The sequence below is a fragment of the Choloepus didactylus genome, chromosome X (assembly GCF_015220235.1).
Source record: "Choloepus didactylus isolate mChoDid1 chromosome X, mChoDid1.pri, whole genome shotgun sequence".
In the NCBI taxonomy this organism is placed as follows: domain Eukaryota; kingdom Metazoa; phylum Chordata; class Mammalia; order Pilosa; family Megalonychidae; genus Choloepus; species Choloepus didactylus.
In genome coordinates this window covers 44,958,434-44,976,132 of record NC_051334.1, presented here as the reverse complement: position 1 = coordinate 44,976,132, position 17,699 = coordinate 44,958,434, and the positions used below count along the sequence as shown (strand labels likewise).

General features: G+C 38.0%; 2 protein-coding genes across 4 annotated transcripts in view; one reads left to right on the top strand and one right to left on the bottom strand.

Moving 5' to 3' along the window:
* EFHC2 (EF-hand domain containing 2) overlaps positions 1 to 17,699 on the top strand; it is a 343,223-nt gene that overhangs the window by 92,351 nt on the left and 233,173 nt on the right. For 2 of the 3 annotated variants that reach the window (XM_037822348.1, XM_037822346.1), the window contains exon 1: positions 269 to 408. The exons of the other annotated variant lie outside the window; for it this stretch is intronic. The gene's annotated coding sequence lies outside the window, so the exon portion shown is untranslated. Of the gene's footprint in view, positions 1 to 268; positions 409 to 17,699 lie in introns of those variants that run through there. 3 annotated transcript variants of the gene reach the window in all.
* LOC119523538 (endosome-associated-trafficking regulator 1-like) lies at positions 11,425 to 11,733 on the bottom strand. The gene has a single exon (XM_037822351.1). It carries the CDS (start codon positions 11,731 to 11,733, stop codon positions 11,425 to 11,427), a length of 309 nt encoding a protein of 102 aa, XP_037678279.1.

Genomic DNA, 17,699 nt, shown 5'->3' with positions numbered 1-17,699 from the left:
GGACTGAAGGTGCTTAAGTACATGCAAGGCTTTGGGATCTATAAAAGGGTTAAACCAGAAAGCGGCGGGGGCGGGGAGCGGTGCGGTTGTCAGCCTTTGTGTGTGCACAAAGCATGTATAGAGAAAAGACTCCGGAGATTTGCACCCCGCTGAGCGCGTGTGTGGGTGGGTGGGGGGTGAGCGCAGGGGGGGGGGAGGTTCGCGCCCCGCCCCCGCAAGCCCCGCCCAGAGTCTCGCCCCCACCCCGCCTCTTCCGTGACACCGCCTCGCGTCTCCAGGTAACGGATGGGCCAAACAACGCGGTCTTAGGCGGCCGCTGCTTGACCGCCCCTCTACTGTCTTCTTGACCCGCCGACGCTCAGAGCTACGACCCTGCCGCTGCTTCCCGGCAACAGCTTCAACCGCAACGTGAGTAGCTCGGGCGTCCGAGGTCAGAGGTCTGGCCCAGGCCTCCTGCCGCCGGTTCTTCTCCTGTGGGTTGCCTCAACTTGGACCAAACTTCATAGGCTGGTGGAACTGTTACCTCTTCGCCTCCCCGCCACCCTCCAACTCCCCCAGCTGCATCTGGGAGCTTCTCCTACATTAGATACATGAGTCCTTACAGGTGGCAGGACCGTTGAAGGTAGACGATGCTAGTGATGAGGATAATACTTAATAATAACTGTTGAGCGTTTAAGGTGTGCCAGGCTCTGTGCTTTAATCGCCTTAGGCGGCATTTGATGCTCCCAACGGCCCTCTGAATTAGGTGCTATTTTTATTCCCATTTTACAGTTGAGGAAACTGAGGTACAGAGCGACGACACTCACTGGCCCAAAGCTACACAGCCCCACAGCCCAGAGAACCTAATCATTTTCCTCAAATCACTGTGTGAACGAGATAAATATAGTTTCTGTTAGTAAAGCAAAGCAAACTGGCACTTTCAAGGGGGCTGGGGCAGTGAGGCACCCAAATATGGAGACATTTTTCTTTATTTAGAATTGGGAGGGTTCATTTCAAAGGAAGATGAAGGAACAAAACAAAACAAAAGTCCCCGGGCATTGATGAACTTTTGCCAATAAATAGCACCTTATTTAAACAGCAGCAGAAAAGTGGTTGGGGCTTTTGTCTGCATTGGTCTCTACTTTTTACTTGGGTTTGCCAGTTGAGTCTGCAGGACAAGGTAAGTAAAAGACCAATGAGAGGGAACTAGATGGAGCCACTCAAGGTATTTGCTTAAACCTCTGATAAATTTAGAAAGCAGGTGGCCAATTGAAGCATTCAGCTTTATATATTCCCAACAGTGTATCCAAGTTGTTAGCCCTAGAGTACCCACTTTCATTGTAGCCTCAAGCTACTAGATTCTGACTCCCCACATGTGGGCTGCTCAGTCTGACTTGCACTGGTTTGGGCATTTCTTGGCTGTTGGGTAGAGGCTGGCGCTCCAGCATAGCCTTGGCCTTTGGTAGGATTAAGCCAGCCATTCAAATAAGAATGGGTCCAGAGAGGCAGGGCATAACAAAAAAGATTCCAGGAGGAAAGAAGCATGCTGTGTAAAAATGATTTTTAATAAAAATTGAAACTAGAGCCCATGATTTTTGGCCAAGCAACACTTCAGATTACTGATGCCCACCTCCTGCAGAAGTGTCACAGCTTTCACATGGAACATTAAGAGTGGGAAGGAAAAACAGTGGTTGGATGAGCTATTTTAAAATTTGCAAGGCTGTAAGTACTGAGTGTACTTTTGCTTTTTTTTTTTAACTTCTTTTATGGTGAAGTATAATATATGTACAGAAAAATGCAGAATGGATGATCACAAAATGAACTTCAAGAAATAGTACATTATCAGTACTTCAGAAGTATAACCCATAACTAGGGTTGCCAGATTTAGGAAATAAAAATACATGTCCCAAATATGGCATGGGACATACTTATATTAAAAATCATTTGTTGTTTATCTGAAGTTCAGATTGAACTGGGTGTCATATTTTTTCTGACAATCCTAATTATGATCCTCCCTGTTCATTATTCTATCCTTACTCTCCAAAGGTAACCACTATTTTATCACTATGGTTACATTTTGCCTGCTTCTGAACTTTTTATAAATGGAAACATCTGGTGTTTATTCTTTTGTGACTGGCTTTTGTAGCCCAACATTATGTTTGTGAGGTTTGTTCATGTGGCTATCTGTAGAGGCAGGTAGTACATTTTCATTGCTCTGTAGTATTCCACTTTGTGAACAATGATATCATTTGTATATACATTTTATTCTTGATAGATATTTGGCTTGTTTGGGACTATTAAGAATAGTTTTGCTCTATTCTTATTCATGCCTTTTAGTACAATTGCTAGATAATATGATATCATATGTTCAGCTTTGGTACACACTATCAAAGTGCTTATACCAATTTAAATTCCCACCAGCATTTTATGTTCCTCTTGTTCCATATTCTTTCTAACATTTGATATTGTTAGTCATTTAGATTTTATTTATTTTGGTGGATGGATGTAGCACAACACTGTAGTTTTAATCCACATTTTCCAGATTCCTAATGAGGTTGAGCATACTTTATACATTTGTTGGTCATTTGGATACTCTCTTTGTGGAATGCTTGTTTGTCCCTTGTCTAGTTTTCTATTGTTTTTTTTGATGAATAATTTTTCCTTTACGTTAGTCCTTTCTAAGCTATTTTTCCGTGTTGTCTTTTGGAAATTTTTTTGTTTTGTTTTTACCTTTAGATCTGTGATAAACCTAGAAGACATTTTGTGTACGTGTATGGAAGAGGTGGAGTTCAGGTGGTATTCTTTTCCTGTATGGATATCAGTTGATTTAGAGCCATTTTTAGAAAAGGTCCCCCTTTCTCCACTTCTCTGCAGAGCCACCTTTGTCATCAATCAAGTGCCTGTAGGTTTGTTTCTACACTCATTAGTGTACTAAAAAAAACCCAAAGAATTATTTACTTTATTCCTGAGACCAGTAAGAGTATGTGTGTGTGTGTGTGTGTGTATGTGTGTGTGTCTGTTTAGAGAATGAAGAGTATATTAATTAGATAGCTACCTTGGGCTGTCATTCAACCAATTAGTATTTATTTGTTGAGTGTCCAAGTATGTGCCCAAATCAAGTGGCTGCGTTTTAAAAATTGTTGCATTAGCTTTGGTACTAAATGTGCTGAGTATTGCCAAAAAATTAGTATTTGTTTTTACAACTTTTACTTAGTTAACAGATGGGATGATCTTTGGGATCGAATAGTTAGAAAGTCAGAAAAACCAAATCTTGACTTCTTATCTCCCCACAATGCCTATTACAGTGACTTGCTTGCTGAATTGAACTGTCATCAATGGGAAAACCCTGGCTTCCTGTAGATAGTAAAATTACTTGGTTGTTTGGGTTTAAAATTATGACACAAGCCACCTTTATTGCTTTTTCTTAGAAATTAAAAAGGAGCTTCTTTCATCCCTTACTTAGCTGTTGGTATCCGGTCATGAGCAATAGATTGATTTCTGTACACAGCTAGGTGATGTGCAACCTGTATTTATATCTCTGAAATATAATTATTGTGCTTTCTAACGTGTGAGCATTTGTACCACTGATGACATTAAAATTATTTTGATGTGAATTAATTGAAAGATCCCACAACTAAATTCCAGACACACGGTATCATTTTCCAAAAATTTAAATGTTGGATTCATATTGAGCTAAGAGAATCTCAGGCATATTGTCAGAATGATAGAATATTAAAGTTAGAAGGGACATTTCCAGTCAAAAGCTGAAAATTGTCTTTACAGCATCTTGGACAGATGGTTGTGTAGCTGATCCTGAATGTCTCTAATGAATAATGAGCAGCTCACTCTCTCCATGCTTTATATGAAGCTACCTTGCCACCATCATAAGAGGGTTTGGTTTAAATAGTGCATCATTTAATTTATAGCGAAGCAAATTTTTTTTAAGAAGAGAGAAAACCGAGTTCACAACAGTAAAATAAAACAGGAATTCAGAATCTGTCTCTCTTATAAAGGTGAGAGGTAATACCTTGCTATCGGTTTTTATCCAAACTAATATAAGCCTACATAATAATATATAGAGAAAAATACATTGGCAGGGGAAGATTGCTCTTTAGGAAATTTACCAGTGAGTTAAATGAAAAGCAACTGAAGTAGCCACTATGAATAATACACAGTATGCATATTGACTTCATCATGTGATACTAGATAAGACAATTTAAATTAAGCTCAGTGATAAATATGATTGCAAAGCAATTGCTTTATTTGTATAGTGGAGGGTTATCCTGCTCTAAAATCCTGCCTTCAGATACCTGGTTATGTTCCTAGTGGTCAATTCTATTGACTTGAAATAGCATGCATGAGGTCCAAAGTACTTATTCAACTTTACCTGCCCCTTTCTCCACATAAATTTGGGAGTTTGTCACTCACTTTGTGAGATCAGTTTGATGGGTCATGACCAGCATTTTTTAAAAAAAAAAAAAAAAGGAAGAAAGATCTGGAAAAGAATAGAATAAAATATCTGAGTGTATTATGCTTGGAAAGAAGAAGATTGTTTCACGAACTTTTTGTTTCTCTCGTGTGTGTATGTGTTTAAGTGACTTTGTGACCTGAGGTACACTAAAATATATTTGTTATTCTGATGGCAGTCAGAAAGTTTGAGAAACACTATCACTATAGCCATTTCCACCAATTCTTGCCTCAGTGTTTTAAATGCACATCTTCAACTTCAAGGGCAGGAAGGAAGCCTCTAAAGAGCCAGGTCAGACTTTCTCAGACTTTTCACCCTGGAGGAAACTTTGAAATGATTTTCAGGTCTCAGGGAACTCCTGCCTAAAAATTATATCTACAGCTCATGGTACATGAGTGTGCTCAGTGAGGTGTAGCTATAATAATCCAGTGATAATTGTCTCTTTTGAGTAAAGAATTATAATTTTCTGTAAATCTGTTGATTTTGGCCAATTTATTTGCTTACTCTTTTTGTTGATATCCCACAAAGGATATCAGTGCTAATGCAGGTGAGGCGCTTAATAGAGGAAACTTCAGGTTTTCTTTTCTTATTGTAAAATTTCCTATTTGAATTCTTTTTTCTTTTTACCTTATCCAAGTAGGCCTAAAAGTCCTCTCATAGTTTCTATTATAGAGAATGCTAATAGGGTATGATATGTGGTATGTGGTATGAGGAAAAGTAGTTTACTTCCCTATTTAAAACTAAAAGTGACTTTTTAGCCAGCTTCTCTTGGGAAAAAAATAAAAACAGTTAATCTTGGCTTACCTTTCTTTCCTTTTCATACATTTTAAAAACTCATAAGGCAGCATAAAAAATTTCTGTTAAATAATTTTTAATCCAAGATGGGATTTATTTTTTCTAAAATTAGGTTCAGTAGATTTAATTTAAATAAAGGTTGTAAATTCATTTTAATTAATGCTATTTACAACATGAAAATATATTGACAGTATTAAATAGTAAAGCTACTAAAACCATAGACAAAGCAGTGTGAAAAAAATATGACCTAAGACAATTTTATATGATACTTAAAAAGTAATTATTTTTACTGACTGATCTGATTAGACTCAAATATAGGCAGTTACAAAATTATTATATATCTTGATCTTTTTATAGACCTATATATACATAAAAGTTTTTTTTTTTTTTAACTAAAAAGAACAAAATTTACCTCTTCAATGTGAAACCTGTGTTTGTATTTTGCTGCACAAATACTCAGTTCTGGGTCAAATGAGATAAGCACACGGATTTCATTTTGAACTGAAATGAGAAGATTTCTGTCCTTCCTCTAAATCTGTAAAACAAGAAAAGGTTTGCTTCCATCTGTAAGAAGTTGAGAATTGTAGCAAAATGGTCATAGCTTTCCTGTGAATGGCAGAATACTCAACTTTTATATCAATGCAGAACTGGCTGTATGGTAGGTGTATGTTTATAAGAAACTTACAAACTGTTTTTCAGAGTGGCTGTACCATTTTGCATTCCCACCAGCAATGTCTGAGAGTCCCAATTGCTTTGCATCCTCATCTCACTAGCACTTCATATTGCCAGTATTTTTTATTTCAATTATTCTAATAGGTGTGCAATGGTATCTCATCTTGATTTTGATTTATATTTCCCTAATGGCTAATGAGGTTGAACGTCTTTTCTTGTTGTTATTTGCTATCTATATATCCTCTTTGATAAATTATCTGCTCATGTCTTTTGCCCATTTTTAATTGGGTTGTTTGTTTCCTTACTGTTGAGCTCTCAAAAGAGCTTTTTATATATTCTTGATACAAGTCCATTGTCAGATATGTGGCTTGCAAATATTTCTTTCCAGGTTGTAGCTTGTATTTTCATTCTATTAAAACAAAGCTAGAAAGTATGTATATATTTTAAAAGATAAAATATAACATGACTTCAAACTGATGTTTCTAATTCAAATGAAGAATTAAATGGTTTTTATTTAATTTTGATTTTATATTTATCTTTTACTTATATTGAAATTTTTGATTCATAATGAGTTATATGAAATATTCATAATTCATATTTACCATAATTACTTGCTTTATTTCTAAGATAAATAGTATATATCTACATATAATAGTACATATAATAGTATATATGTAATAGTTTTGATTAATGATAATATTAACAATGTGATTTTTGAAAATAGTTTAAGATTTCTTTATAATTGTTTTTGTTCTTAGGGTACATCCATTAGGAATGTACAGACAAATTATTGGGTTTTAATTTTACTTGAAATGATTTCTGACAGTATGGTTAAAGCACCAACTCAATACTTGGTTAGGTTCGCTTGTCTTGTTTTGCTTTTGCTTTTTAATTTTAAAAATTTCTGTTTCATTTTAATATACAACATTTATGTGGTTTCAAAGTCAAATATATGAAGCAAGGCACATTCCGAGAAGTCTAGCTTTTATCCCTATCCCTTTAATCTTGTTCCCTCCTTCTCTTCATAAGTAACTTAAAAAAAAAACTAGTTTTGGGTTATTCTTCCTTTCTTCTTTGGTTTTTAAAATAGCAAATTCTTAAATATATTCACATTTATTAAATAAATGGTAGCATACTGTATATATTCTCCTATACCTTGCTTTTCCTTTTAGCAGTATATTTTGGAGATCACTTCTTTTTTGTATATAAAGCCATTCCTCATTCCTTTTTGAAGCTTCATAGTACATACTCCATTGTGTGGACAGACCATAGTTTATTTAACCAATCTCCTTTTGATGTATAATTGTGTTATTTCCAGTCTTTTGCTATTACAAATGATGCTGCAAAAAACAGCCAAAGTTGTGCTTCAAAAGGCACCATCAAGAAAATGAAAAGTTGAACCAGAGTATGGGCGGAAATATTTGCAAATCATATATCTGATAAGGGTCTTAAACTTAGAATATATAGAGAACTCTTACAATGTAACAATAAAAAGGCAAATAACCTAATTTAAAAATGGGCAAAGGGTTTAATTTTTATTCTTATTACTTTTGTATGTGTGGTAATGAAAATGTTCAAAAATTAATTCTGATGATTGTTCTAGTTTGCTAATGCTGCCGGAATGCATAATACCAGAAATGGATTGGCTTTTATAAAGGGGGTTTATTTGTTACACAGTTACAGTCTTAAGGCCATAAAGTGTCCAAGGTAATGCATCAACAATCAGGTACCTTCACTGGAGGATGGCCAGTGGCGTTCGGAAAACCTCTGCTAGCTGGGAAGGCATGTGGCTGGCGTCTGCTCCAAAGTTGTGGTTTCAAAATGGCTTTCTCCCAGGACGTTCCTCGCTAGGCTGCAGTTCCTCAAAAATGTCACTCTTAGTTGCTCTTGGGGTATTTGTCCTCTCTTAGCTTCTCCGGAGCAAGAGTCTGCTTTCAACGGCCGTCTTCAAACTGTCTCTCATCTGCAGCTCCTCTCTCAGCTCCTGTGCATTCTTCAAAGTGTCCCTCTTGGCTGTAGCTCCTCTACAAAATGTCACTCTCAGCTGCACTGAGTTCCTTCTGTTTGTCAGTTCATTTATATGGCTCAAGTGATTTAATTTAGACCCACCCTGAATGGATGGGGTAACACCTCCATGGAAATTATCCAATCAGAGTCATCACCCACAGTTGGGTGGGGCGCATCTCCATGGAAACACTCAAAGAATTACAGTCTAATCAACATTGATACATCTGCCCACACAAGATTACATCAACGATAATGGTGTTTTGGGGGACATAATACATTCAAATTGGCACAGTGATGAACACACAACCATATAATGGTACTGTGAACAATTGATTTACGCTTTTTATGACTGCATGGTATGTGAATATATCTCAATAAAATTGAATTAAAAAAAATTACAGGAAAAAAAATGGGCAAAGGATCCAAACAGACATTTCTTCAAAGAAAGTATACAAATAGCCAATAAGCACATGAAAAGATGCTCAACATCAATAGTCATTAGGGAAATGCAAATAAAAACTACAATGAGAATCTACTTCACACCCACTAAGTTGGCTATAATGGAAAAGACGGAGAGCAGTTGTTGACAAGGATGTGGAAAAACTGGAACCCTTATACATTGCTGGTGGGAATGTAAAATGGTGCAGACACTTTGGAAAACAGTGTGGCAGTTCCTCAAAAGGGTAAACATAGAGTTACCTTATTACCCAGCAATTTCACTCCTAGGAATATATCCAAGAGAAATGAAAAGGCATGTCCAAATGAAAACTTGGACATGAATGTTCATAGAATTATTCATAGTAGCCAAAAAGTGGAAACAACTGTCCATCAACTGATGAATGAATAAATAAAATGTGCTTTATCTATAAAGTGGAATATTATTCATCAATAAAAAGGAATGAAGTATTGTCACATGCTATAACATGGATGAACCTCAAAAACATTATGTTAAAAATACGCAGTCCACATATTATATGATCGCATCCATATGAAATGTCCAGAATAGATAAACTGTAGTGACAGAAAGTAGACTAGTGGTTGCATTGGGTTGGGTGGGGGAATGGAGGAAATGCAGAGTTACTGCTAACAAGTGTGGATGGGATTTCTTTTTGGGGTGATGAAAATGTTCTTAAATTAGATTACGGTGATGACTGCACAACTCTGTAAATATACTAAAAATCACTAAATTTTACATTTTAAATAGTTGAACTTTATGATAAATTATATCTCAATAAAGGGGATAAGTAAATAAATAAATAAATAGCCAAAGAAAGGGATTGAGGGTGGGGAGTTGCTGTGCAGACAAAACAATATATGTCCACTGTGCCAGGATGCTTTTGATTTAAAATATTCTGTCACTTTTTTCCCAGTAACTATTGAAATATCCTTGAATCCACTTCTGGAAGCTGCCATTCACACTTTAGAAATGGCATGATATTCCATTGCTATTCCTAAATGTTAATTTGGGGTTCATTAATTAGAGTCAATTTACCTATTCAGGGCTCAAACATCTGATTTTGGTCATTTTTACATTCTGCCATGAACTTTATAGCTATGTCACAGGATAATTTAGGCTGTAAATAACAGAATACCTGACTAACAGTGGCTTAAGCATAATTATCTCAGATCACAAGAACTCTGGAGGTGCAGCTGTTTCAGGTTTACACAGTGACTGATGAGTGTCATAAAGGACTCTGGCTCTTTTTATCTTTCCATCCTGCCATCTTCAGAATGTTGGCTTTTCATCCTTAGACTTGTGACCGCATGGTTGCAAGATGGCTGCCTCAGTTCCAGTCATCACAACTTCTCATAACCATGTTGAAGAGAGGCAGGAAGGGGAGGGAGGGAAAAGTTTTTCCAAGGAGCCTCCCAGCAGGTTCCCCCTTATATCTTTTTTTTTTTTTTTTTTTTTACATATTGCGTGAAATGTCTAGAATAGGGAAATCCATAGAGACAGAAAGGAAATTGGTGATTGCCAGGGGCTGGGGAGGGGGAAATAGGGTGTGACAGTTTAATGGATATGGGGTTTCTTTTTGGGGTGGTGGAAATTCGATCATGGTTCTGTAATTAGATAGTGGTGATGGTTAGACAACATAATATATATGAAACACCACTGAATTGCACTTTTAAATGGAAAATTTTATGTTATGTGAATTATATCTCAATTAAACAGTAACAACAAAACTCAACCACAAGTCAAAGAAGGCTCCCATGCTAGAATCCAATCCATCCAACTCCAAAATGTGCAGCTGTGTGGCTGATGTGCTGACAGTGTGCTGGCTGCCACGGCCAGGCCCTCACGTAGGGGCCAAGCCTACATCTGACCCCGTGGGCCCTGGGAATACGGCTCACTGGCCAACACCAATCCCCAGTTGTGACAAGAGGCAGGCCTTAGCATTTGATGACAGCAGCATGATTCTCAAGCACTAAGAACTGGCAACGTCAGGAAAGAAAAAGGGAATGGTGTATATGAATGTTAGAATTTATTAAATAGGAAAGCTATCAACTTGGACAGGAGGGAAAAGGGCAATTTACTTAAAAAAACTAACATCTAGCAGAAACCAGTTGAGAAGATGCACAGTGCATGGTACGCCCTCATTAGTACATCAGAGCATGCTCCGAAAGGCACCGGAAGGTCTCCTGCCCACCCGGAAGGCGCTGACGGATTGAAGTTCCTAAGTCCTAATCCTCACTGTACAAAATGCAACTTGAAAACTCTTTTAGTAGTCTGCCCCAGCCCAAAGAAGATTTTTGAAAGACTGACAGCCTATAAGAGAGGAGCATTTAATCAGCTTCATGGCATGGGATCATTGTGACTCGGTCCCTGTGGGGATCAGGATGGCAGCATACACCAAGTGTTGGCTCAAAATCCACAGAGATGCAGCCTGTTGGAGCCACGCCTGTGAAGGCCACGAGTGAACTGGCAGGTCAGAGGAAACACCAAGTAGGCATGATAAGGCACAAATCCCTGCACAAGTCAATACCTTGTGTTCCGGCTAACTTGCTGTTTGTCTCCACTTATTAAATTAATTGAATTTCTCTCACAACTAATGTTCTGGGGAAATAATGGAAAGCACTTATTCAGAAAGCACTTATTCAGAACTGCTGTTTTCATGTTTAGAAAAATTTTTTTAAATCACTGGCTTTTATAACATTTCTTCCAATAGATTATTAGAATCAATAAAATAAGACAGTTGACCAACAAGAATTTCATATAAACTAGTGGTACAACTCATGTACATGGCTGCCCCTGGATTGCAATTGGCTAATGATACCATTTTAGGTCATGAAATTAGTATCTCATGATAAATATTTTTATTACAGGGGAAGATTGCATCTTTAACGACACAATTGCACTTCTAAATAAAGCAAGTAGTGATTGCAGGAGGCAAACAGAGCTTTAGGTTGGAAGCATTTCCAGCATTCTGAAGACTCTTTTTCCTCCTTCCTGTCTTTAATTTAAGAAATTCTGTCTACAGATTTTAGAATTTCAGTGACAAGATTCAGTGTTGTGCTCCAGAGACCAACTGCTTTATTGTAGATTGTGCGTTGCTCATGACCACGCAGAGGTTCTGCAAGTCCAAGTCTGTGTTCTGCTTCACCATGGTCAAGTTGGCCCCATAGCCGGATAGCAGGGCCTGGTTTCCTCGTTGGATGTTAGAGACCTGGGCCTGGAGCCAACTTATTTCCTGTTTCAGTTTCATGACGTGATTTTCTGCCTTCATAGCCCTTTTGGTCATCAGTTGGAGGTTCTGCTCCATCTGCTGGACCACTGACTCCAGGTCATGGTAGTTGCTCTCCTCCTTCAGCATCTTTATTTCTAATTTTCACTCAAGCATCCTCATCATTTCTGTTTGAGTTTCAGAGAAGCTCTGAACCTCCTTCAGCTTTCTTCTTAGCTTACAATTTTCATCTTTTAGTGCTTCCTAACTTAGCTGCAGTGTCAGGGGGTGCCGGTCTACCACAGACTCTCCTGTGGGCTGTGAACTCTGCATTGGGACTGCTTGCTGGAGACCCCAGGGAAGCACGCGGTGAGTCAGTGTCATTCAGGGTCCACGCCGGGAGAGACTTGGGCCTGGCCAGCTCCGCTGCGTTGGAGAAAACGGACACATAAGTGCTGCAGGGTGAGGTACTGGCAGCGACCCTTGGTGAGTGTGTCTGCTCCATGGCCGTGGGCAGGTAGGCCCCGTTCCACCCGTCATCCTCATCCTGGTCCAGGAGGTCGCCTGCCCCTGTTGGATCTTCGAAAACTGGTTGCTGTTACTCCAGGGCATCCCCCACCGTCTGGGCAGTTGAGGAGTTGTGTTTGAGCCCCAGTGAGTGCCTAATGGCTTCCTTTGAATAAATCCTACTGTTGGTCGGGTTCTCTTTTGACAGGTTGAGATTCTTGGTTTTCAGAAACTCCTTAAAGGAGAGTGTATATGCCTCTTGAAGGTCTTCAAGTTAATCATCGTCCGGATTGAGGAGCTTCGCGTTGGGGAAAGCGGGCTGACGCCCTAGCAGCGCGTGTAGTCCGATATCCCCGCAGGCCCAATGGGGCTGGCGGCCCTGCCTAGCCTGATGGTGGCTCTTAGTCCTTGGCTCTGCCTGGGCCGCAGCCTGTGTGGCCTGCCCCAGTTGTCCACCCCTCCTCGGTGCTGCTTGTCACCACTTCCCTCCCCTTATATCTTATTAGCCCAAACTGGGCAACATGGCTAACTTTTGCTACAAGGGGTGCCAGGAATTTACCTTGATTTTTCACTATTTTTGGAGGTGGGGGAGAGAAAAGGGAGTTAATGATGGCTGTTGGGAGCCAATAAACTTTGTCGGACACACCAGTCAAGACTCAATATCTGGATTGTGGTGATGAATGCACAACTATATGATGGTACTGTGAATGACTGTACACTGTGGATGATTGTATGGTATGTGAATATATCTCTATAAAACTGAATTTAAAAAAGAGACTCAATATATGAATCTGGATGCTCTTCTCAGTCTTAGCATACCTTTCTCTTAAAAAAGTTTGGTTTTTTGAATTATACAAGTAGTACTTGAATACATCATCATTGAAAAAGATTCAAACAGTATCATTCTTCCTAAACAATCTTATTTCCCCTGATAGAAAGCAAACCTTTTACTCTGGTTAGATCAGTGTGCTCATTGTCTGTCCTTTGCATTCATATTTTGTACTTTTCCACTGAAATGTTGGTTGATTTGCCTCCTTTCCTGACAGCATCCTCAGGTTTCTTCCTCTCCCTGTGCAGATTCTAGCCTTCCCTTGGAAATGGGCTCTAATCCTTCCTCCTTATTAAAGCCTTCCCTGATCAGCTCAGCAGGACCTATCTCTCCCTCTATGTAACCCTATTGTCCGGACGACTCACATGCTGCCTTATTTCCTATGCTGTGTTTTGTGTTCTTTATATGTGATCATGGTAGTCTGCAGCTGGCTGAGAAACTGTGATTGATTGCTCTCTGGGTTGCCCTCTGTCCCTAGCTCAGTGCCTTGCTTTTGCTGGGCAGGCTCTTAATAGGTGTTTGTCCATTGTTGGTCTCTATCTGTAGCAATCACGATTAATAACTAGAGGGAAATAAACAGTTTGAGAGAATCATATCCGGAATTAACTTCATGCTTATGCCTTGGTACGGCTGCTGCAGAATAAAATAATTCTTATTTTAGCCACAGTGAACACAAAGGAAGAAGGAAGTCATTTGCTTTTCTGGCTGAAATAGGTAATAAGCCTTTCAGGATGCCTGGCTTATACAAAGTAGCCAGGGCAGCATGATGTCACTATGCAAGGTGTGACTCAAAGCCTCACCGTGGCCTATTGTGCCATGCTGGAGGGACATTTCTTTTTTGCTTGTTGGCATCCATTCTGGCTTCCTTTTTTTTTTTTTTTTTGGAAGCAGCAGATTTTTGTTATCAGTCAGAACTCCTTAGGAGACCAGGATTCTGGTTTTCCAACAACAGGATTCCAGATACCCTCATAGTGCACACTGTATAAAGGGATTTTGGGGGCATTTCCTGGGAGTTTATTCTGTTCCTATGGTTGCAGAAAGAGAAGGGCCAACTTTTTAGGGAGTATTTCCCAAAGCAAAGAGAAGTGGAAGGTGGGTATTATCATTTCTTTATTAGCTAGGCTCTAGGATGCCCAAATTCAGCCTGGCAACACCATTGTGAAAAAGTGACCAGCTTGGCCTTTTGAAGACCAAACAAATTCTTTGCTTTCTTAACTATGTGCTTGGAATTCCAAAGGAGGGAATCATCACAGCTGCTAGATTTTTGGGGTGGTGGTGGTGGGGATTTGGGTCAATTCATTTGGCTTAACCATTATTTAGACTACCTTTCTTTCTTCACATGACCTTGGTGATTGAAAACATACCATTCTATCAGATTGTAACAGAGATGTTTGGTTTTTAAAAATCATTTATAGGATGATATTCATATCATTTGTTAGAGTTTGTTCATTTTGCTCAGCTGTGTTCATGGTCATATACTGTTTGAGAGCCACCTGAGTGGAACCTCCTCAGTGACCAAGGAAAGTAGATCCTCTCTTTCCCCTTTTTGTTAAGTGAAACTTTTGTTGACGCATATGTGGGTTCACATGCAGTCCTAAGAAATAATAGAGAGATCCTGGGTACCCTTTACCTGGTTTCCCCCGATGGTGACATCTTGTAAAACTATAGTATGTTATGACAACCAGGATATTGGCATTTATATAATCCATTGCTCTTATTCATGTTTCCCTAGTTGTGTTTGTACTCATTTGTGTGTGTGTTTAGTCTGTACATTTCATCACATGCATAGGTTCCTCTGACCACCACCAGTGAAGATACAGACCAGTTCTATCACAACAAAGGTCCCTCCTATTGCCCTTTTATAACCACCTGTCTCCCTTCCATCTACTCCCCTCCCCCATCTCTAACCTCCTGCAACCACTGATCTGTTCTCTATTTCCAAAATTTTGTCACTTCTACAATGTTACATAAAATGGAATAATAAAAATATGTAGCCTTTAGGGATTGACTTTTTCGCTGCGCATGATTCCTTGCAGAATCCATAGTTTGTTCCCTTTTATTGCTGAGTAGTATTTCATGTGTGTACCACAGTTTGTTTAACCATTTTCCCATTGAAGGGCATCTGGGCTATTTCCTGTTTTTGGCTGTTATGAATAAAGCTGTGGACATTGGCAGACAGGTTTTTGTGTGAACCAAACTGTTTTCAAGAGTGGTTGTACCATTTTACACTCCCACTGGCAATGTATGAGCATTCTAGTTTTTCCATGTCCTCGCCGGCGTTTGGTGGTGTCACTCTTTTTTATTGTAACTGTTCTGGTAGGCATATGGGTTTAATTGGCATTTCTCTGATGGCTAATTATGTTGAATATCTTTTTTTAAATGCAATTTTATTGAGATATATTCACATACCATAGAAACCATCCGAAATATATAATCAGTGGCTCACAATATCATCACATTCATCACGATGGTCAATTTTAGAACATTTTCATTACTCCAGAAAAAGAAATAAAAATAGAAAACCAAAGCACTCCATATCCCTTATCCCCCCTATTATTGACCCATAGTATTGGTGTGGTACATTTGTTACTGTTGATGAAAGAATTTTAAGATATTACTGTTAACTATAGTCCATAGTTTGCAATAGGTACGTTTTCCCCATACACCCCTCTATTATTAATTCCTTGTAATAGTGTTTTACATTTGTTCTAGTTCATGAAAGAACTTTTTTTTTATATTTGTACGGTTAATCACAGTCATTGTCCACCACAAGATTTACTGTTTTAAACATACATTCCCATGTTTTAACCTCCAGCTTTCTTTCTGGTGACATGTATGGCTCTAAACTTGTTGAATATCTTTTCATGTGCTTCTTTACCATCTGTGTATCCTCTTTGGTTAAATGTCTGTTTATATCTTTTGCTTATTTCTAATTGAATTTTTTTTTTTGCTGTTAAGTTTTGAGAATTCTTTATATATTCTAGATACTAGTCCTTTGTCTGATATATGATTTGCAAATACTTTCTCCCAGTCTGTAGCTTGTTTTTTCATCCTCTTAATGGGGTTTTTCTCAGAGCAAATGTTTTTAATTTTGATGAGGTTCAATTTATCAATTTTTCCTTTTAAGGATTGTGCTTTTGGTGTCAAGTGTAAGAATTCTTTGCCTAGACCTAGATCCCAAAGATGTTCTTCTATTATTTTTTCTAAAAGTTTATAGTTTTACATTTTATATTTAAGTCTGTGATTCATTTTGAATGGATTTTTATACAATGTGTGAGATTTATGTCGAGGTTCATTGTTTTCTTTTTTTTCCCTATGGAGATCCAGCTGCTTCAGTATCATCATTTGTTGAAAACGTTATCCTTCCTCTATTGAATTGCTTTTGCACCTTTGTTAAAAATCAGTTGAGCATTTTGTGTGGGTCTATTTCTGCATTCTCTTTTCTGTTCCATTGATTTATGTGTCTATTGGTCTGCCAATACCACACTCTTTTGATTACTTAATCTATATAGTAAACCTTAATATTGGGTAGAGGATTCCTCCCATTTTATTCTTTGTTAAGGTTGTTTTAGCTATTCTAGGGCCTATAGCTTTCCGTATGAATTTTAGTATAAGCTTGTCTATGTCTATGTAAAACCTTGCTGGGATTTAGATAGGAATTGAATTAAACCTCTTAATCAATTTGGAGAGAATTGACATCTTTACTATATTGTCTTCCAATCTATGAACATGGCATGCCTTTCCATTTCTTTAGGTCACTTTTGATTGTTTTTGTCAGCATTTTGTAATTTTAAACCTACGGATTCTCTATGTGTTTTGTATTTGATTTTCTTTGGCATGATGGTAAATGATATCATGCTTTGAATTTCAGTTTTGTGTGTTCATTGTTAGTATATAGAGGTATGATTTTTGTGTTGATCTTGTATTTTGTGACCTTGCTGAACTCACTTACTAATTTTAGTCTTTTTAAATAGATTCTTTGGAATTTTTCTACACAGACAATCATATCATCTACAAATACAGTTATATTTCTTTCTTTTCAATCTGTATGCATTTTATTTATTTTTCTTACCTTACAGTAGTGGCTAGAACTTCCAGTACCATGTTGAATAGGAGTGGTTAGAGTGGACGTTTTTGCCTTGTTCCAATCTTAGGGGGAAAGCATTCAGTCTTTCACCATTAAGTATGATGTTAGCGCTTGTTTTTTTTTGTAGATGCTCTTTATAGCTTTGAAGAGATTTCCCTCTATTCCTACATTATTGAGAATTTTTATCATGAATGGGTGTTAGATTTTGTCAGATGCTTAATTCTGCACAAATTGATGTGTCATATGATTTTTTTTCTATAATCAATATTGTGGATGACATTAATTGATTTTTGAATGTTGCTCTAGCTTCACATATGTGTGGAATAACTTTGTCATGAAAGTGAAAAGACAACCTACTCAATGGGAGAAAATATTTGGAAATCACACAGCCAATAAGAGTTCAGTATCCAGAATCTATAAAGAAATCCTACAACTCAACAATAAAAAGACAAACAACACAATTAAAAAATAATGGACAAAAAACTTGAATAGATATTTCTCTAAAGAGGATACACCAATGGCTAAAAAGCATATGAAAGGATGCTCAGCATCACTAGCTATTGGGGAAATGGAAGTCAAAGCCACAGTGAGATATCATTTCACACCCACTAGAATAGCTACTATTAAAAGAACAGAAAATTGCAAGTGTTGGAGAGGATGTGGAGAAATAGGAACACTCATTCAGTGCTGGTG

Bases quoted from the DNA above. Each gene is read 5' to 3' on its own strand.
- LOC119523538 (XM_037822351.1), bottom strand. From the start codon at position 11,733: ATGCTGAAGGAGGAGAGCAACTACCATGACCTGGAGTCAGTGGTCCAG.